The sequence below is a fragment of the Calonectris borealis genome, chromosome 7 (genome assembly GCF_964195595.1).
Source record: "Calonectris borealis chromosome 7, bCalBor7.hap1.2, whole genome shotgun sequence".
Taxonomy (NCBI): Eukaryota; Metazoa; Chordata; class Aves; order Procellariiformes; family Procellariidae; genus Calonectris; species Calonectris borealis.
The window spans coordinates 23,909,283-23,930,597 of record NC_134318.1 but is presented as its reverse complement, the minus strand read 5'-3'; the positions used below and the strand labels follow the sequence as shown (position 1 = coordinate 23,930,597).

Genomic DNA, 21,315 nt, shown 5'->3' with positions numbered 1-21,315 from the left:
TGACCACAAACACATTTCAGGCTGTGGCTCCATCTTCCTGGTAGTGTGCTCGGTAGAGTAACTCTGATTCTAACTGAGCCCAACAACTCTGCTTGCCAAGAGGAAGGAGCAAGATCAATGTTATGCTTCCTACCCTGTTAAGTGATGACAGAAGTTTTGTGCCAAGGGAGTACCCACACTTAAGTATGTTGGTCGTGGTGAGTCACCCTGAAGCCACAAGCACTAGATACACCGATGTATCCTGGTTTCTCTTGAACAGACATTGGGCTAGATTTTGTTTCTGTTTTTGGTGATTTATGCTGGTGTAAGCATATAAGCAGCTTGGAGAAAAGGTGTCTTTACATTGAGCCAACACCAGTTAAATATAAAAATAATATAGAATACAATATAGAATAAGCATATACAACAGAAAAAAAGTAATTTCTTCTGAGCTGCTAAATCCTTTCTTCACTACCCTAATATCTGAATAATTGCAGGCTTCACCAAATTTTTATTTAGATTTTTAACATTATCCAGTAAACACTGGCAGCATTAAACTTACGGATTCAATGGAAATGTAACAGAATAAAGCTTAGCAGACAGGCACTCAGTGTACAATGATAAGATTTTCAGGCAAGTCTTTCAGCTACGACCACCTGATCAGAGTATTTTCTGGAGCCACATTAATTGGCTCGGCATCCAGTCAAGCATCAGGGAATTAAAATTTCTGAAGCAGCAGTGGAAGAAGTGTCAGTGACGGGGACAGTCTCCACCAGCCCCGTATTGCTTTTTCTCCCCACAGCCTCTGGGCCATGGTAGCAGGTTCAGCCCTGAACCCCTGCCCCAGGGAGCAGCAGTTCCCCGGGAGGTGCTGTTTCCACTCAGCCATATGGGCATGGGGCACAAAGAGCCCTCTCCTCCCTCAACACTCCTCTGCCCCCTCCAGAAGCACCTTCCAGGGATTAGGGTCTGACCGCAAGATATCCATCCTGTCAGCCAACAGCAACGCTCTCTCATTCAGGCTGTTAGAATAAGGCATCACTCCTCAAAAAGTGTTATCTTACCTCCTCTCCATCCTCAGCACTCCATAGCTCCATCCTGGGCTGGACTAGGCAGATGCTAGTATTCATGTGAAGGGAACCTGCAGTGAAATCATGAAGTCCATCCTTTCTTGAGGAAAGGAGAAAAGACAGGGACAGCAAAGCAGTTGCTTTGCATCACCCCAAGCCTCCAGGCAGGCTCCAGGCACAGCCTTCTTCCACCTTCAGTGATGTGGTTGCCACATCACCTTCCTCAGAGGTGCTTCAAGAGAAGCCTGGCTCTGCTCTTCCCCTTGAGCCCAGGGCAACCAAAACTATATCCTTACCTCACCTTGCTGGGCAAATTTCCATCAGGGCTTCTCCCTGAACCTCTCCAGTCACCCCATCCCTGTGACAGAGACACCAGCAGCTCCCTCCACTCTCCCACCACTCCAGCTTCCTCTCCCAGTTCCTCAGCCCTAATACCACAAGGAGGATCATCTGACCCGCCCCGCCCCGCCCCGCCCCGCCCCACCCCGCCCTGCCCTGCCCTGCCCTGCCCTGCCCTGCCCCGCCCTGCCTCACCCCACAACAACCCAACCCGACCCGATCCAACCCCACCCCACCCCCACACCCAGGGCGTGGAGGCAGACACCCAAGTAAGTGCGGGGAGAAAAGGGAGGGAAAACTCTGCCCAACCCTGTCCCGGCCTGGGACAAAGAGCAGCTCATACCTGAACTAAAAGTTGGGATTTGCAGTAGGTGAAGCTGGAGATGATCCCTCTGGAGTGTCTGTCTGTGAAACCTGAGCAGATCCTGGCTCGCCTGAGGGCTCTGAGATACTGAACCCAGTTGCTCACCAAAGGAGCTCCCTCGGTTTGATCGGATTCGCGCTGCAGCTGGGGCTGGCCTATAGCACGGGGCAGCTATGGGGTGCTGTGGGAAGCAGCCACGGTTGCGGCTGGCAACCTCTCTCTGGTTTTGGTAGAAGGCTATGCCCATTTGTTACACGAGTGGTTGCTCTTCCCAATCCCTGGTTCAAAGGCTTGGAGTATTTACTGTATACGTAATATACATACCTGGAGATGCTCAAAAGCATGTCAACAGTGTACATGAGCATCGCCTTACTCCCGAAGGGTCTAGCCTACTGTGCTCCTGTACATCTAAAAAAGGCCATGGATAGATGGTGGCACTGCCTTGGCTGGCTTAGACATGGGCCCTGTGTTAGCCCCAGTTCCTAGTGCTCTCAGATCCCCTTTCCTTAGGACTAAAATGCACCCCCTAGGAGATGTGTAGCTTCCTTAAAATGGGAGAGTTTAGGTAAGACCAAATACGAAAACGTTCCTGTAGAGAGGAGCATAATCGTGTAAGTGCACTGTTGGCTGGTTTTCATGGCCTTTTAAAGAACAGAGAACATGAAGGGAGGGGGGTGTCTATGTGTTCAACTTCACTTCATGGCCCAGGGATGCACCCTCTTTTCCTGCTGAGAAATAAGTTGGCAGTGGGTTGACCAGAAGAGCCAGAGCCTCTCCTGCCTGCGTGCCTCCGCACCCAGCACGTGGCACAGCTTGGGCAGGGCACAGAAGCCACTAAGCCACAAAAGAGCATCTTAATAACCCTGGCTCCTAAAAGGCTGCAGGGGGGGAGCTGCCCTTGCTCAGGACTACTGATTCAAAGGAATACGAAGCAGAAGGATTTATTCAGCTCACACACACAGCTGTAGAGGCAGAATAGTGGCTGGACTGGACCTCTGATCTGATCCCAGGAGGCAATCCCTTTATGCCTGAGGCCACAGTCTAGCTTACATTAGGAACAGCAGTGGCTCCTGTGGGTGAATGGTTTATTTCAGGCTTCTGGAAATAAATAGAGGCACCACAAGGGAAATAAAAGTCTTCAAAGTAAAATTACTGGCCTGCTGTTCTTTTCCTTAGCAAGCTGTCTTTTGGCTGGGCTGACCACTGGAATGTGTGTTGCCCAGCACTTCCACAGCAGATTTTTGGTGTTGTTTGATACATTCCCCTCTCCCAAGCCTAGCTGTGCATATTGTCTAACGCACAATATAATGTATGGTGATGATTAGCAGCTCTCCCAGTGTAACAACCTGGCAACTCCACAGTCTCAGCACACAGGTCTATTTGCAGTGCCCATTTGTAACTCATAAACTGTGTTGGTGTGAAGCCACATTTTCCTTCTTTTTTCTTTTCTTTAACAGTGAAGCATTACCTGGTGAAATGCCCCCAGAACAGGTAGGAGATTACACTTTTCTTTACTATAACCCAAGGCACCAGTTCTGGCTTTGTTTTGCTGTGTATACTGAAGATGAGTAGTGTTTTCCAAAATGCCTACAGGAGATGAAGAGTCCTGGGTCCATGACTCATGAACGTGACTGCAAGCCAACATCTGCTGTGCATGATAAGGGAGATCTACCTGGGCTATCTAGCTGTAGGTCCTGCAGGTGCTTCAGAGACAAGCCTCTCCTTGAGGCTCTGAATTGCTGTGTGGTTTCTAGGGTTTCCCAACACCTCACCAGATGGTAATGACTTAAACCATCCATGTACATAAAACAAACCACAACGTTACCTAGTGATTCCTGCACCCAGGAACAGGGAGTGGGGCTCAAAAGCAGATTTTCTAGGCCCAGAGTCTGTTCCCAGCTGAAGGCTCCAAGTGATGGGAAAAATTCTACTTCTGCTGCAGTCATTAATCACTGTCCCTTTAAATACCACTGGCTGCCAAAAGTTTTTGATTGTGTGGGGCGATAAAGCTGATTGCCTTCATATGATCTTCTTGAGATATAAATTGTGCTGGAACTGCATTAAAAAAAAGATGACAGAAGTATTTTACAAACAAAAAAGATTAAAGAGGGATGCCTCATAAAAACACAGAACAGCAGCTGTTTCCCAGTTTTCAGTGACATAAAACATGTGTTTCTAGCCTTGTAGTTTAAATCCAGTACCACTTGGTATCACAGATACTATTTCTCGTAGTATCTTTTTAGATATCCTAGATATATCGTAGATCCTCAAATAGTGTAATTTTTAGTGCATTCTCATGGGATTATCGCTGTATTCAATCTAACCGACACTCGGATGTAACTGAAGTCACCACAAAGCAACAGAGTTCAGGAGAGGCCAGTACAAACTGAAACTTTCATGTTATTCATGGAAAGATCTTTGTTCTGTGACCCTGACCAGCCATTGCACCACACCAAAAATTTACAGAGACAGCTCAGCAGTTTTCATTTTTTCCCTGGATGTTTTCTCTTTCCCCTTCTTTATTAGCTGCTGGGACAAAGTTGGAATTACAAAAACAAAAAAAAGAAGGGGGAGGGGGAAGAAATCAGCGTAGATTGGTAGAGAACACAATAAGAGGAGAAAAATAAGACCCGATTAAAAAGATGACTGAAAGAATGCAGCATGGCAGTCAGATAAAAAGACTCGTAATACAGAATCTGCCTCTCTGGGAATACATGATGTGGTAGTGATACTACTGCAAACACTAAACTTAGGAGCTGAGTAGCAGGGGGAAAACAAGACCACATGATTTTTTCACTGTAAAATGGAGTCTCCGGAAGTGAAAGAAATGCATGACTCTATATGGATAAAAATAAGGTTTCATGTATTTCAGTGCAGCAAGATACGCTAATGAAAGCCCCGATCCTACAAATGCATATCTGAAGTGCATTGACTTCAGGGCTTTAAAACTAAATAGCCGTGAAAGTGTTACCAGTATCATAATTTTTATGTTTCACACTTTGTACCATTTATTTTCCCCCTCTGCTCAAAACACAAACCATTAATTCTTTTGAACTCACTTCTCTTCATGTGTGCACTCCTTGTCTTGGAACTTAATTCAACACATTTAGACCCAAAACCCAGTGTCTAAATATCCATTAGGCCAAACTGATGAACTAATTTGCATGAGATTCCTGCCTATCAAAATGACTACGCTGTGCAAAACTCAGCCTTGATTAGACAGGCTCAGCTCCAACTCCCTTAGTGATATTTCAAACTCAGAGCAGAATCCAGTTTCAAAATTACGTTAATAGTCCAGTGTCTAAGAAATGTCTCTACTCCCGCTGCAGTAATACCTAAGCATCTTAAAATATTTCATGTCTTGACATCATAATGGTGTTTTTACTTAATTGGAATTTGAAGCACAAAGGGCTAAGTGATTTGCCCCAGGTCTCACAAAATGGCCTTGGTAGAAAAGAAAATTAAATCCAGATTTCCTGAGTAGAACAAAGCAAATGTTTGGGTTTTGGTTTGCTACTTGACCAATAACAAATTAGGGAAAAAAATGAGTTAACCAAGACCCATTTGTTTCCCACATTTTAAAAATAAATACCTAAATAAAAAGTACAGTTATTTTGGGTTTTCTAAACCACCTAATTCTATTTCTATTTTCTGGGGTTTTCTTTTCTTTAAATATCCTCCATATTATTATCTTCCTTGTTATTAGCTCATTTTGTCAATTTTCAGATCCAGAAACCCCCAGGAGGTGTAGCTTTGAAAACAGGAATTCTTTCTTCTGTCTTTTATTTATTTGTTTTGGCCTGAACTCTCCAGTCCTTCAGTAACTGCTCTTCTGGAGACAGATAATTTGAGGTGAAAAAAGTGTTCACCTCAGAAAGCTGTCCGTCTCATGCCTTGGTTCCACGGTGCCGATCTAACGGCGTAGGAGCGAATTCTGCCAGGCTGAACCAGAACCAAATACCCAGTCCTCCCCTGGCACCTTCTCACGCAGCTCCCCGATTTGGAAAACGTCGAAGCAGCTCCCAGTTCACTCAGGTGAATTTTTTGTCATCCCCCTGCAGACGAGAGGGAATAGCTGACCTATACAACCATAGGAAAAGTCCCACATCCTTGACTCTGATAAGTCTAGGAAAGCCCAAAATTGCAGTAGTTTGCCAGCTCTTGGGACAGTATGTGCCAGAAATACCAGCCATGACCTCTAGGGAAACTGCTGTCCTGGTGCCATGATTGTTAGACACCTTCCACAGGTTTTTTCCCCAAACTCCTGTCTTTTTCTTGCTCTCTAAAAACTCATTAGATCCTTCAAGAAATGCACAATATGACACTGCTGAAATAGAAGCCAGGAGGCTGGAGGAGGAGCTGGAGATAAAAAACTAACTTTCCTTTTAGACATAGAACAAGACAAGCTCACAAAGAGGCAGTGTTTCGGAGCCAAGGAGTCTTTTCTGAGCCTCCTTGTTTGGTTTGAGGAGCTTGGTTCTAAGACAGCAAGTACGGTTATTGTATCTGCCAGAATTAGTTAACCCTGTATGGCCCTGGCATTTAAAAGAAAAGTGTAAGCTACAAATACATTTCTCTGTAGCTTCACTTTTTTCAGTGGCAAAGCAGGAATAATAACTAATGCAATGAATTGACACTAAGCCTTTTCATATATTGTGCTTAAAGTAGCTGTATCAGAATGATAGTATCTTTAAGCTACACATCTGCCTTAATGACCTTGGATTATTAAAACAAAAAACATTAAAAAATCATTCTCGTCCCCTTTTTGGTATTCTTTGTTCTTTGCAGTTTGCTGTGTTTGGGCAACGGAGCTAGGCAGGACAGTCATTTCCTGCTGGTTTTAAACAATTTCATGTTTTGATTTTAATATCGAAACAAATGGTTGTTGTGGGATAGGTTCACAATAGTGCAGGCAGACTTGGAAATTATTTTAATGCAACCCTTAGTTACATAATTGATGTGGTTTATTTATAAATCATGAAAATATTTTACCTTTTAAACACTTTAAAAAAAGTTTGGCAGCAAACCTGTGTTTTGGACTGAGTACGTGGAACAGAACTCAGGAAAATCAGCAAACCAGAGGCTTTTTGTAATCTACACAAGTGTAAATCCAGAGTGATTTTACCAATGGTAGTGACATTCATTTGGATTTACAGCCGTGTAAAACAATAATGTCTGTTATTTTGTTATTCTTGTGTGGGCAATAGCAGAGACATCTTAACTTTCATTAAGACTTTGGCCCAGTTTGAATATTTTATTCTATTAATATAAAGAGAATGTTTCATTATGCAAAAGAACCTGGAGAGGAACAGCAACTTGGGACAAATGATTTAAAATTCAGTGAATTCAGTGTTGTCAGTGTTATGACTATGGAGACCCTGGTTGGATCCCATTGTGTGGTGTAACTCACCAGCACAGAACAGGAAAGTCCCCACAACCATACTGCGTTAATCTTTCCCAGGGCGAGCCCACGGTCAGATGCATCTGAGCAAGAACTGCTTACCAAGTCACCTCCACCACCATAACTAACCGCTATGCACTCTCCTCCCACCCCAGCTGTAAGTTAAGATTTCTTTCATTACCAGCTAAGCCCATACAATTTTATTTCACATTAGTTGCAAGCTAGGAGCACCTGCACAGCCAGTTACCACAGCTCAGCTGACACATGGTGACAATCGCTGCAACCGGACGGCGTATCCAAGCCTTAAATATTCAAAGCAGGATATACTACCTCAGACTTTGGGAGATGCTGAGGGTAAAAAACCCAGACTTAGAGGATGTTAAACTGCAATAGTCCAAACACAGAAGCTTTCTTGGACAGGAGTCTGTTTACAATATAGCTTGTACTCTTCCCTCATACCTACTAGTGCTTCTTCAGCACGGATGTACGGGAGAATGCCTGAGTTTAGAGACTGGGGCATAGTTTCTCCATTTTAGATGCCCTGAACACACCAGCCTCTTGTAAAAAGCTAGCTTTTTCAAATGTGGGTTTGTGAGCTGTCCGAAGGCGTGCTGCACGCTCTCCTGGGCTGCTGGCCCCTCAGCCAGTCTTAGCCCAGAAACCACATCGAAGATTTTGCTTTGCCATACACTTTCCGTGTGAGCTTACGCAAGTCACCTAACCCATCTGTGCCTCTGGCCCTCGAGGACAGAGGGGTACATGCTCCTCTTGGGTGCAGCAGTCAGGTCATACATGTTTTTACAGAATAGGTGCTATGAAATGAGTCTTGTTTAAACCTGACGCTTTGCGTTTTCTGTGCCAGGACGGATCAGACTCCTGAGTTTCTCAGCCAGGCTGTATGGTTGAAAAAAATGCAAGACCCAGAGTATTTCCAACCCCCGTAAGAGGTTTTTCAGGCAGGTCAAAATCCAAGTTGTTGGGCAGGGACTCTTACAAGTGGAAAGTGATGTGTTTGCATGAACTCACTGGGACAAACTGTCTTTCCCTCCATTGCCTTCACTTTTCCCTCACCTATGGGTCTCTGCTTTGCAGCTCAGGGGAGACAGTTACCAGTGTGACAAGCATGTCCCCTCTACAGCCCAAGAAGGTAAAGAAAAAGAAAGAGAAAGAGAAAGTGGAGCAGCCACCAGCCATCCCAGCAAAAGGTATGAAAAGAGAGATGCAGAGATATTTCAAATCCTGAGCACAACCACGGAGGGACAGCAGAGCACGAGTTGTCGGGACTCCTGCGCTCTGCCACTGAGCGTGCCTGTGGGGCGACCTGTGCTCGCTCCCATCGGTGGGGGAGAAATGGCCCGAGCCTGCTGCTGGGACCAGGCTCTCGCCTCCCTGCAGCTTTAGCTATGGAAAAGCTGGTCACCAGGTCCAGGCAAGATGTCTCAGCTCCCACTACTCAGAGAAGAGAGAGGAACCTCTGGAGCAATATTCACCCTGCTCAAAGAGAAAATTAAAGTTAGGCAAGATGAAATTTCATGTTGGGGATAGACCAAGGGAAGCCAGCACATTGCACTCATAAAATTGCAGGTGCACTTGAGAAGTCAAGCAAGCTGAGCAGATAAAGATCAACCTCTTGGGGAACCTCACTTTCAAAGAGGGTTTGTAATTGCCTCCAGCGTCAATCACACAAACTCTTGGGCATACATTCTGAACACTACTGCAGTGCTGAGCCACTGGGAGAGAGGAGGGAAAGGACCTGCATGTTTACTGTGATCACAAGTGACCAGATCTCAAGAGGTGTATTTGCTCTGGCTTCTGCACACAAACAGCATGTTTTGCATATCAGATTCTTTAATCTTATGAATTTTTCTAATTCATAAGCCCCATGTTTCATTATAAAATACGTTACTTGAAATACAGTTAAACTCTGGTGTAAGTACATGTGTTTGCTCCTAATCCACTATTAATCTGTAATGTATAAATTGCTAATGCATATACTAAAAATGACAGTGAATAATGATAATACAAAATGATCCATTAATATTTATTTCCATAGCTCCAATAGCCAATAATTTTCCTAAGCCCAAGCTCTTGAAACCTCAAAGAAAATTGATCCTGGTAAGTAATTTTCTATGACATTATTTGCTCCATATTCTTTTCTCTCAATACAATTGCTGTAATGTTGCCAGAACTCTAGGTTCAGAAACTATAAATTGGCTTAAAAATCATAGAAGTCCTTTTTTCCTAAGTATTACTTTTTCAAGTGATGAATTGTCTTGGCTCTTTTCTTTTTGAGCATTAGGTTATACTAGATTATGTTTTCCAGCTTTCTAGCAGTCGTCGTGTTTACAAATTTAGCCCGTTCTTAAACGAAACCTGCTATTGATTGTCACATGCTTCTGGCAGCTGGTGCTTCGGAAAAAATACCAGTTTCTGACAGAATCATGACTGCACTAGTCACACTGCTTTTGAGACTTTTCAATTCAGAAACGGGGGACCTGTTTCTGCCCTACAGTGATGTAAGTCAGGAATAACTGAAGTTGCAGGAATGAAATGTATGTATATAGCTCATATTAAGGAAAAGAAAAACTCATATGCCAGTTTCTGTTGGATATGAATTTCTGTATGAAAAAAAACCTGCAGATGTTCACCAGACAAGTCAAATAGATGAAGAGATGTTTCTCTGCTTTAGTAACAAAGCAATACCTGGACAAGACATCCAGGGGTAATAGACACAGAGTTTTATACCAACTATTTTCAGCCGCCTATATAAAGAGGCTGGACTGCTATGCTCCCCATATAGTCAGTAGAATGAGAGATGAGTTAGAGTAGGAGCCTGATGCTCCTAATTCAGACTAGATGCTCTGAGTTGCCTTTTGGGCATCCTTTCTCCCTTCTCTGGCAATAGAGAGAACCCAGAGTGACTAACTCCCTAACTTAGGTGAAGTTGGGTGCCTAGTTAGGCCATGTGAGTAACCCGAACGCCTCTGTGATGGCTTCACATTCAGATGAGGGTTAGAATTGGGAACCTTCCCACCAATTGCCAATAAATAACCTCTGCCCTCTTAAGCATGGTCAGCGTACAACCCAGGATACCTGGGCATAATGCCAGGTGACTTCAGAACATCTCAGCTAAAATCTTAGGTGATACCGCTGCTTGGATACGGAGCTCACCTCTCCTCTGCTGGTCCTGCAGGGATTGCACCTTGGCCAGGCTCTGCTCATACAGGTCAGGTTTCAGTAGAGGAAGAGGTAGAGTTTTAAAAGTCTATGAAAAAAACCTTATATCCATGTAGGTAATTGTGTCAGGCCAAAGCTATGCTGAGAGTACACAGACGCAGATGAGAGCGCTTGGCATCAGGGGACGACAGCCACCCTTTGCCACGCGCACTGCATTAATCACTGTGCCCAGGCACGCGGCTCCATCAGAAATCAGTTAGTCTTCAGCCCACCGAGGAAAAGCTCTCATCCATTAAACCACTCAGACTCTTCCTGCAGGTCAATAAAGCACATGCTGAACTGGAGGTAAATCTGTTTCCAGATGCTTTTTCTTTCTGGAATAAATCCAAAGATGTGGGCCACAAATAGCTGTTTGCTCTTCCCTTCCTGCTATGCAACCCCAGTCAAGGTTCAAACGATTTGGAGGTGAGCAGGAATAAAGCCTTTTCAAACAATGAAGTCAGCTTTGTTTTCCCTAGCGTGACTGAGGATCCGCATGCTGCGTACAATCAGCAGACTCGGTTTTAACGCCTTGCTGTCGGACTTGAGTCTGGCTCTGCTCTTTTCCCTTTCACGTTTCACCTCAGAGTGCCCCTAGAGAGACATCGTAGCCTGCAGAAAACACACGATCTGTGGACGTGAGTTAGTTTTAAGTCAAAAAGTAATCCAACAAATATTATCTAAAGCATTTTCAAGACCCAAACTCACGTAGCAATACTTTAAAGGGCAAAGTAAACTAAACCCAAGTCAGTCTATAAGGCACATTCAGAAGCTAAGCAGGACATTCCCCAGAGCTGTTTCCCATTTCTGTTCCTCTTGCCTCCCTTCATAACACAGTTGGTTAAACCCCCATGTTTTAGTATTCTCAGAAAAAAGAAAAATATCAAATTTTTCTGGTTTTAAATGATTTTTCAGTGAGGAACTTAAAGTAATTGAAGTAACAGAAGTTTCAACAAAGATACAAAATGGTAATAATTACAGAGAAAAAGACATCAAATTCATCTAAATGAAACATTTTACTGATTTTCACCGTACTTGCCTCCCCATTTTTTAAATTCTCAAAAATTTCTCAGATTTTAAATTTTCAGTCTGCTTTGGGGCAAAAAAATACTATCGTCATCCTGCCAAATCTCTGCAGGATAAAAGAATTTTTTCTTTCCAACTGTAATTATCACACAGCTGGTGTCTGCACTAGGTCTTTTTTCATTGATGGCACATAGTTACTAGGTAATCATCACTGCAAAGACAGACTCAAATTGCTGAGTTTCTGGACGACTTCTGCAGCTTCCCTGTGCAACCCAAGGAAGGTACCACACCAGGGCACCAAGAGAATATTCTAGAAAACCTAAACAAACAAGCTAGAGTATAAGGGAACATTACAAAATAATTCCAGTGTTTTGGGAAATTTTTTGTAATAACCTAAATACCAGCAAAATTATTTCCAGAGGACATGTGCTTCTGGTTTCTTGAAAGATGTTTATAATAAGCTAGAGAATTTCTTTTGTTGTTAACGTGCTAGAGTGGGTTGCAGTATAATTTTACAAGAATACAATAACCTGGATAAAATATGGACATAATCTCAATGAAAATTAAAAAAAAAAAGAGAGAGAAAGCCTAGTATCATGTTCAATTGCACAGCCTTGAGTAAAGCCTTTTAAAAACTCTACTTAAGTCATATTGCTTTTGCTTTAGCCAGAATAACAATTCTATGCCCCCCTTGTTGCAAAAATATTCCCCATCAGTGTCATTCTCTATTAGCATCAATGAGAAATGTGTACAGATCAAAGGAAATAGACATGCTGAAATGCAAAAAGAGATGGTTTTTATAGCATGCAGGAAGCACAGAGAGTCATTAGGAAGAAGAAAATTCTAGGGGCCCACAAATTCTGCTCTCTAAGGACTGTTCTGCTATAGCCTTAAGTACTTAGCCCTTTGAGTTGGTAGAGATAAATCTTATACTTCCTCAACCAAATTTTCTGGTGAGCCTTTCATTGCCTCCTAGAGATTAGTTGTCATAGCCCAAGAGTGTCAGTTATAGAACATCATCTAAATGAAAAGGTTTCAGTGTCTTTTCATGAAGGTTGTACCACCAAGCTTATGAGCTCTGGTGTGATTCACTAGGGCCAGCGGAAAGGACATGAGACTTCAGGGTAGACCAAATCCTGTAATCTTTACTTACGCAAAACTTTTGTTGACTTCATCATTTTCACACTGAATTTTAAGGGCAGGAATACCTGCATGGGTAAGACAGGCTATAGGGAGTCTTCCTCATTCTGCTGCTGACTTATGTGGCCTCTGCTAAGTCATATAATCGTCCCACTTTGAAATCAGGTAAATATATCCTGTATTACAAGTGATTCCCTTGGGCTTAGTTCTTCAAACACATTGTAACATGTAAAGCGCACAGTACATAAGGGTTGGCTGACTTGAATAACCTCTTTACTGGAGTGTATCTGGCTTCTCTTGTTCCCCACCACAGAATACATATTGGTCCTGTGTGACTTCTGAAGCAAAGTGCTTTCAGTGACCATAGCTGAGCTATTTAAGAGAAGCATCCTTCCACCTTCACCTCATACAGCATAGACAGCATTGTTTATCTCAGCATGGATTGGACCACTGGTGGCCCGGCACCACACGATCGCTGAGATTTTCTTTTGATGATGGTGTTGTAAAAGCTACCTTAGAAACAGGAAGGTCTTATGGTTATCTAAGACTGAGGGAAATTTCTGGAAGTCATTTTGTTAACTTTGAGTGAAAGCATAACCTTTTTCACTAGTTCTGCCTGCCTGTCTGCCTTTTTCAGGCACCACTTATATTTTATGCTGAGATTTGCAAAGCCAGCTCAGAAATCTGGACTCCCATGTTTTTACAGATGTAACAGAAATGGGAAGCTCAGGTTTCTTTCTGCAGCTTTGAAAATCGCATCCTTATTTATCCTTATAGGCTAAGTGCTGACAATGTGCTGAGTGCCAGCCAGTGCAGGTCAGGACAGTCCCTGCACTGAAAGTGTGTACTCAGTAATGAGTAACATGTCTGAAAGTCTGGAATTTGCAAGTATTCGTTCAAAGGACAGCTTCCCTGCTCCTGCCATGTCCACAAGGCAGAAGGGTGTTGTTTTGAGCAGGATCTTGGCATAGCTTTGACACCTGTGGAACTGAGAAGGCCGTGACTTGGTCTCATCATCTGCATGTACTTAGCAAAATCAAGCTTTCAGCATTACACGTTCAGCTCCGTGTTCTACATCAGTGTATACTCCTGAATCAAGCAATGAAGACAGGTGCTCCTAAAGCTGCCCAGAAGCTTAAGTTTCCTTCACCTGAAAAATCCTTTTGACTTTTAGGTTTCAGGAGTGCATTTCCCATTGTACAACAAACCACCCAGATCCACTGTATATCAGAACCTTGGAGTCCTTTTGGGAAAGGGGTCTAGATATGCGAGTGAATTATCCACAGTCTGAAGTACCACATCAGAGCTGTGAAATGTGAAGAGCTGCTTTTGGTTTTTGATTGCTGGGGAATTTGTGCCTTCTAAGCTGCGCTCCAACCTGCTGTCTTGCAGCTTCAGCCTCACAGCAACCTGGGAGCAAATTTACACATTGCAAGATTGTACTTGATGGACGGAGTTGATTTTTTCATCTAACAATTAAGCACTACATCATTCAAACCAGTCTTATACCATATGCATCAAGCTAGCTAGGAAAGGTAGGCTAGTCAGTTTTTTGCACAACGAGTAGGATTCCTTATTAGTCTTAACCTGTAGGTACCATTGGCCCTTTCCCTGAGAAAGAAAAAGGAAGTGAAATGCATCTGTTCAGTAATTTGTGGATTCTGGATCTGGGCACAATCAGGTCTTCCTTTCTTCTGGATGATTTCAAATTAAAAGCTATGCCACCCTCTGTTAGAAGAGTTGTTTTCTCCACAATATGTAACAATGGGTGATGATTTAAGTTCTCAATTTCTTAAGGCATTATTGATCTCTACAGACTTCAAGTAACATTGTACATATGATATACAAAGAAGTCAAGTTTTCCTTGACTCCCTGTGATTCTTGAGTATTTCCATCCAGTCCACATAGTTTCTCTCTCTGCGAGATGAATAATCCTTTTTTTTTTTTTTGCAGTCTCTCCTTAGGACGTGAGATGTCCATAGGAACATGAATATCACTTACACATTCAGGTTGACTCAGGTGACTCAGAACACAACATACTCAAAACTGCTGAGTTATGCCTGCTTTCCCATTCAGATCACAGGTTGCTATCTTTACCCCCAAGAAGAAACAGTTCACATAAATACATCAAATCCCTTGCTGGAATTGTGCCAAGACTTGTGTATTTACAAAATCCCACAGCAGATGATTTTTGTGTGATGATACATTTGGAGTAATAAAAGTGTCCCCAGAAAACTGAAAACCTTTAGTTACTTCCCTGGGCCTTTTTGAAGGATGAGAAGAAGTCAGCCTGATTTCCAGCAACATTGGTTTAGAATCTAGGAATAACTCTGCAACTGTAAAAGGAATAAAGCATTAGCAAAGGCTTCCCCAGAAGCTGTTAAAACAGGCTGGACAAACCTCTGCCAGGTATATTTAATTCTGTTAATGAAGAAAGATGGACTGGCTCACTCCTTAGAGTCACTACCTGCCCTACATTTGTGGGATTCTGTTTCTTTAAAATAAAATCATTCAATGGGATTTAGTAAATCATCTTTGTCCCTGACTTTGTTATCATAACTTCTGTGGGCTTCAATAGCAAAATTTAGATGCAATGCTGAAAGAGGCTTCACAAATTGTTGTAGATATTGTTCCCAGGGAGTCTGGGAGGTATTTTTTACTCTAGGGAGTAAAAAATAGGCATCTTAGTGGAAAGAACCTGTCCTTTTTAAATGATAGCGCCACTAAAAGTCATACTTCCTACTCCCAGTATTTTCCAATGTCATATTTCTCAGCTTTGGCACTGAGAAGACAATGGCTCCCTTGATATTTCAGTGCTCTTACTGGCCAGCAGTTGCATTTTTAGCGGATAATTCATCTTGCAGCTCTAGCTTTTTTCATGAAGGTCTGCAGAAGTAATTTTTGAAGCTCCTCTCTTCCAGGGGAATCTCTGGCTTTCTGCCTGCAATCAAGACACTGACATTGGCAAACACCCGAAGCTCTAAAGAGAAAAGAAAAATCTCTTTCTGACTCCTGAGTTAAGTTACTACCTTGATGAGGGAGGAATCCCACTGAAGTTCATTAGGGTTTGAGCATAAAGTGCATCTATGGCCTTGAGGAGCGCTATTGATTTCAGCACAAGAAAGACCACACATTCTAGAGAAAGTGGTTTTCTAGTGTATATTAAAAAATAGGACTCTCAAAGGCTAATCCTTTTCTCTCTGAAGCTACGGTGAGTTTTATCACTATTAACTTTGCAAAATCCTGCCTAACCCCACTGCTAGCATGTGCTGTCTCCCCCTGTCCTGGTGGGCTGGACAAGGGAATTGCAGCCTGTCCACCAAACATGCTGGATCTTCGCTTCAGCACACTCTTGCCTTCAGCTCCATAGCTGACCCTCCAGTGATGGCCAAGCTGGCAGCCATACGCCATCCCCTCCCACAGCTTCAAAAAAAAAGAGATGCTTATGAAAAGGAGGTATGCAGAGGAAGAGATGGACTAGCCCCTTTTCCTTAGGTTGCACACAGTATACAGTTTCCTCCCATCTGGGCATTCATGCAGAGAGAAGCAACAATCTGTCCCTGTGGCCAAAGCCCGTCCAGCTGGCCCGGAGAGTCCTGTCTAGACACTTTCTGACTGAGTGTGCTCAGGCGGTGACACAGGATGCTCCTGAGCTGTGCCATCTGGACAGTATCTGCATTTTTCCTGTGGAGCTCTTTACCGAGTGTGAGTACAAAACAGGATGTTTCTCAAATATGAAAGGGAAAAGGCCCAAGATCTGAGTTTGGCTTTTGCAAGAGAAAGGGAGAGAAAAAATGGTAGTTCCAGCATGTGCTTGCTGAGAAAGAGCTACTTCATAGCGCTGGGGCAGGGCTGCTTGCTTTGTGCTGTGGAGTAGCCTGGAGAGAAGTGCAATTCCTAGAGACTGGATCAAACAAACCTCACCACCACCTCTTGACTCTGTACCTTTCCCATTTGCATTTCCTACAGCATCCCCCTGGCACCGCAGTGTGCACCCAACAGCACAGCATGGCCAGTCCATAGGTGGCAGTTTGCCATGTACTGGCAATCAGACCAGCGAACCTATGGATAGTTGGCAAATTTTTATCCTTGCTGACCTAATCCATTCACCCATGAGCACAGGGCATGCCAGCGAGGGTGGGGTTTCATTTTCAAGTGTTGCTGCAGAAACGTTATGAAGCTCTGACTGGAACTTGGGACATATGCTTGTTAAATCCAAAAGTCTCAGAGGTGAAAATTCAATTTGGTCTATAAACATAATTTTCTTGCCCTGGTCCTATGTTAAAGTCATTCTGCGTCATATCCGAAACAAAAACTCCATCACATGCGATCATATAGACACTGAATTCCAAGGCAATAATAGTCACTAAAATATTTAAGATTGAAGTGAACTGGAAAGTGAGCCCTTTTCTGTTTATTTTTGATAGTAAACTAGAATCAGGGGAATTTTTTTTTTTTTTTTTTTATTTAGAAATTCACATTCATCTTGTCATCTTCATGGTAACTGGTGTGGTCATCACACCAGTGGTCATCTCACCAGCGAGACTGCAGCAATCATAGAATCATAGAATAGTTTGGATTGGAAGGGACCTTTAAAGGTCATCTAGTCCAACCCCCCTGCCATGGGCAGGGACATCTTCAACTAGATGAGGTTGCTCAGAGCCCCATCCAACCTGACCTTGAATGTTTCCAGGCATGGGGCATCTACCACCTCTCTGGGCAACCTGTTCCAGTGTTTCACTGCCCTCATTGTAAAAATTTCTTCCTTATATCTAGTCTAAATCTATCCTCTTTTAGTTTAAAACCATTCCCCCCTGTCCTGTCGCAACAGGCCCTGCTAAAAAGTTAATTAATCCATAAGTGCAAATTGGCATCAGTTGTTTTTCCGTACAAGTTAAATTTATGAGGTTATTATTTGCTTGTTTTCTTCATATCTAATTACAAATTGGATAATAGTGGACTTAGTTAAAACTTGAAGAACTTTCAGTCTGACAGTGCTCACACTAAACGTTCTTGAGGCTGCCAAGGAACAAACCAGCTAAGCCTAGGAAGAGCAAAATTGACATTCCTGGTAATTATGACATAAAAATCAGAGTAATTTTCATTAAAAACCCAATCTTTCTAGGTTATTTCTAACACATTTATATACTGGACAAACCCAATAAAAACAAAACTATGTATACACATACTTTAGTTTCTTTTAAATATTCCCATAATAGACTTTGCAGATTGTTTATTGAGAAAAATGTTCCTGTAAGTGAACTCTTTCGAATAGTTGCCCATGGGAAGCCCTGTGACTGGAATAAACTAAAATTAAACTGGAAGAAATCTGGAAGAGGAATAATTTTGCATTTGCCAGAAGATACACTGGAAAATGATGACTCTTCCTAATTTATATTTCTGCAAAATGTGTGATCCCAAGATGAGAGAACAGACATACAAGATAAAGACCGTATCTAGAAATGTCACATTGGAATAGAATTCCATTTGAAGAAATAATTTCAATGTTATTTTAGAGCAATGATATAATTTTTCAGGAAGGGATGTTGTAGCCACAGAAATCCCAATGACCTCCTAAGTGAAGAGCCGAGAGAGAGAGAGAGGTGAATGGCCAGTCATTCATTGACTCTTCCTCTTCTGCCCTAGTATCAGTCCCACCTATAACATCAGTTACTAAAGTCACGCTATTGCTCCAAAAAGGAGGTGGTGGCAGGATTCCAGGTTTACACTGCCAAAACACTATCCAATCCAAATGAGAGATGAAATCGTAGAATTAGTTTTCTTTCCCTGCTTGTTCAAAAAAAATTGGTTTTGGACAAACAAACCAGCAAAATTCAATTAAACATGTGGTTGATAAATGAAGTGCAGAAGAGTGTATGGAATAAAACCCTGGCTACCATAGGCACTTTAAAGTAGTGTTGGCTTCCATGCACTGTTATTACACATCCTTTGCTGAAAACTGTATACCCTTCACAATTTTGAACCTCCTGTGTGTTTCCTCATATTTTCAATCAAATTATTACATACTAGAAATATGCATAAGGGAAATTATTCTACACATTTTATGGTGTGCTGTTGCTTGTAGCAGTAATTGAAGTACCTTTTCCACTTATGAAAGTACTAATTTTATTTGGTTTTATTGCTTTTCTAGATGCAATTATTTATTTAGTGTGTTTTGGCTTTATTAAATTATGTTTACTATAGGAACATCATAAAAATGTATGAAAGCAACACATCAGCCACTACTGCCCAATGACCTGTTTTGGGGAATCTGGTGTTATTTTTCATATCCAAACATAATAGAATAAAGTAAGAATAAAGAGATAATCTACACTGGAAAACAATGCAATTTTGAGATAATATAATAAAACACCTGGACAATATGATTTCATAAATCTTAGTTCTAAAATTTACATGAGCTGGGCGTTGGGGTGGCTATTTTAGGACATGCGGTATTTTCTAAATGGAAACATAACATGAAATACAATTAAACAGCAAAGGGGAAAGCATATACCGATTTAGCTTGGCCTGAGCAACTGATTTCTACAGAACGATGAAAATATTTCTACTTCAAAAGATGCACTGGGTCAGTCTTAGGAAATGTAGAGTTTTACTCTGGTAGTGACCAACAGCTTGCTTGTAAAGTTTGATCAGATTCATTTTTAGGAGGCTTTTCACGTGCAGTGTATCATTCTGCGTTGAGGGTCTGAGGTGACACCCACTGAGGTTGGCAGCAAAGCTCCCAATACCTTCAAATAGAGACTAGATATGCTATCATACGCTGAGAATAAAATCTTCAACATTTGCTGGTGTTATTGTGATGTCCAGCCTCAACTTAACTCCTGTATTTAGCCTCTGTACTGCCTACTGAATAGGTGGGCACATATAGTTTTGAAATCTCAAAAGGAATCTTTAACATACCATAAAAGGCAAAGACAACTTAAATGCCTGGAAACTGAGGCTAATACTCTCAGGCTAGAACAAAGAGGGGAATATAGAAATTAATGAAGTATCAAAGCAGTTGACCAAGAGTTTTTTCTACCTCTTTAAGCCAAAGCCAGGATAGGACAGATGTCTTTCTAAACATTGTGGTTCAGTTCAGTCCCGATATGTGAACAAAGAAAAGAAATGTGTGATTTTATTTCTGTTACATACAAGATCAGGCTGGGATCCACAGGAAGTTCTTTTACATCAGTACACCAGAGAATTCAACGAAAGCAGGAAATTTTCTGTGTAGTCAACAGTGGACCATTTGGTAGTGAATAAGGACCAGAAGCTGAGATCCAACAGGACTAGCCATGCAAGAGGGGGAGGGAGGGAAGACCATGTGAATGCTCAAATGCAAAGATTACAGTCCCGCAGACAGTTAGCCCTGCAAATGGCCTTTACGCACGTGCACAGACCCACTGACTTCAGTGACACCTCTTGCGGCAGCAGCTGCGCAAAGTATTTCAGGATCAGATCTGCAGAGAAGAAATAAGATTAAATTAATGCTGGAAAAGTGTAAACTGATCCACCCAGAGGGAAACAATCTGAAATGCAGAGCGTGAGCAACTGTCAAGGGAAAATGAGAGGATTCCAGAGCAGTGCAAAAGACAGGAAGCAGGGGAGCACAGGGACTGATTTCAGAGGATATTGGGTGTTTATCTTTTTAGCCAGAAGATAATATAATAATTATTCAAACACATTTCAAGGAAACGGGAATCATTTATGTTAAATCAGAAAGGAATAAATAGCAGTAAATAAAACATAAAGGAAACTCTTGGCATTAGAAAATATTGTGTATTATTATAACATTTAAGTACTGTACGGAAAGTCTTGGTTTATGAACTTCGAGTCAGTTTTCAGTTTACAATTGGCAAAGCCTTTCTTGGTCTCAGAGATGCAACCTTTTCCATAAGGTATAGTCTTGTGACTGCAAAAATTTGCATGGTTGAAATGTTTTTTGTTTTGTTTTAATTGTCCTTTTTAGGCTTAAACTTGAGGACACCAGTTATATTCAGGTAGAACACAGTACCCAAAAAGATAAAAGAACAAATTCTCCAGTTCTTCACTTGCACAGGGCCCTAGCACTTCACCCTTCTTTAGGGAGCACAGATTAATCTTCTAGAGACGAACTGAAATCCATTTCAAGTACTAGGGCCCCACGTACAATTCCACAGCAACTCTTTCGTTTGTTGCTGCATTTTCTGAGATGAATTTGATATGAACAACCCGCTCACAACTGATGAGACAACACTCACAAAGGAACACAAGACTTTCCTCAACTAAACCACCGCTCTTGAGTCTGGATGAAGTCTGCAATAGCAGTAGCAGCTCTTCTGTCACCCGCGTGAAATTTGTTCAGTAAATTTTCTTGATAACGTTTCTCTTAGCTAAGTTTTACAGTTTTAAGTCTAAAACTCAACCAGTGTAATACAACAGACAGCTTTGGTGGTGTGGCCTTTGTTCTAAACTCTGAACTCATCTATAGCGTGGCAAAAGTAGTGAAATCCCATTGGAATGACAGTAACTCAATTCTATCAATTTTTGCTGCCTTCTGCATATTTTTAACATGTTTTTTGGTTCTGTTAAGAAACATAATGAGAGGTACTGTGAGTGGCTGTGATTAGAGATGTAACTGGTCCAAGGTTTACAGCTGGGAAGCAAATCTGGTATATATATTTCAAATTGTGAAATCTGCAATAGCTAAAATTAAATTGGGAAATTTAGGATTAAAGAAGCTGAACATTTTGCTAACACACATATTTCAAATTTGCAATATTTGAGTTGTCAAATTA

General features: G+C 42.0%; 1 protein-coding gene across 2 annotated transcripts in view; it reads left to right on the top strand.

Moving 5' to 3' along the window:
* VSTM4 (V-set and transmembrane domain containing 4) overlaps positions 1–21,315 on the top strand; it is a 42,272-nt gene that overhangs the window by 16,562 nt on the left and 4,395 nt on the right. The window contains exons 5-8 of one of the 2 annotated variants that reach the window (XM_075154619.1): positions 3,210–3,243; positions 8,246–8,358; positions 9,207–9,268; positions 14,489–15,060. In XM_075154619.1, coding sequence (XP_075010720.1) covers positions 3,210–3,243; positions 8,246–8,358; positions 9,207–9,268; positions 14,489–14,506 — 227 coding nt within the window. In that variant the 3' untranslated portion in view covers positions 14,507–15,060. Of the gene's footprint in view, positions 1–3,209; positions 3,244–8,245; positions 8,359–9,206; positions 9,269–14,488; positions 15,061–21,315 lie in introns of those variants that run through there. The other variant, XM_075154617.1, reaches the window with a different exon arrangement.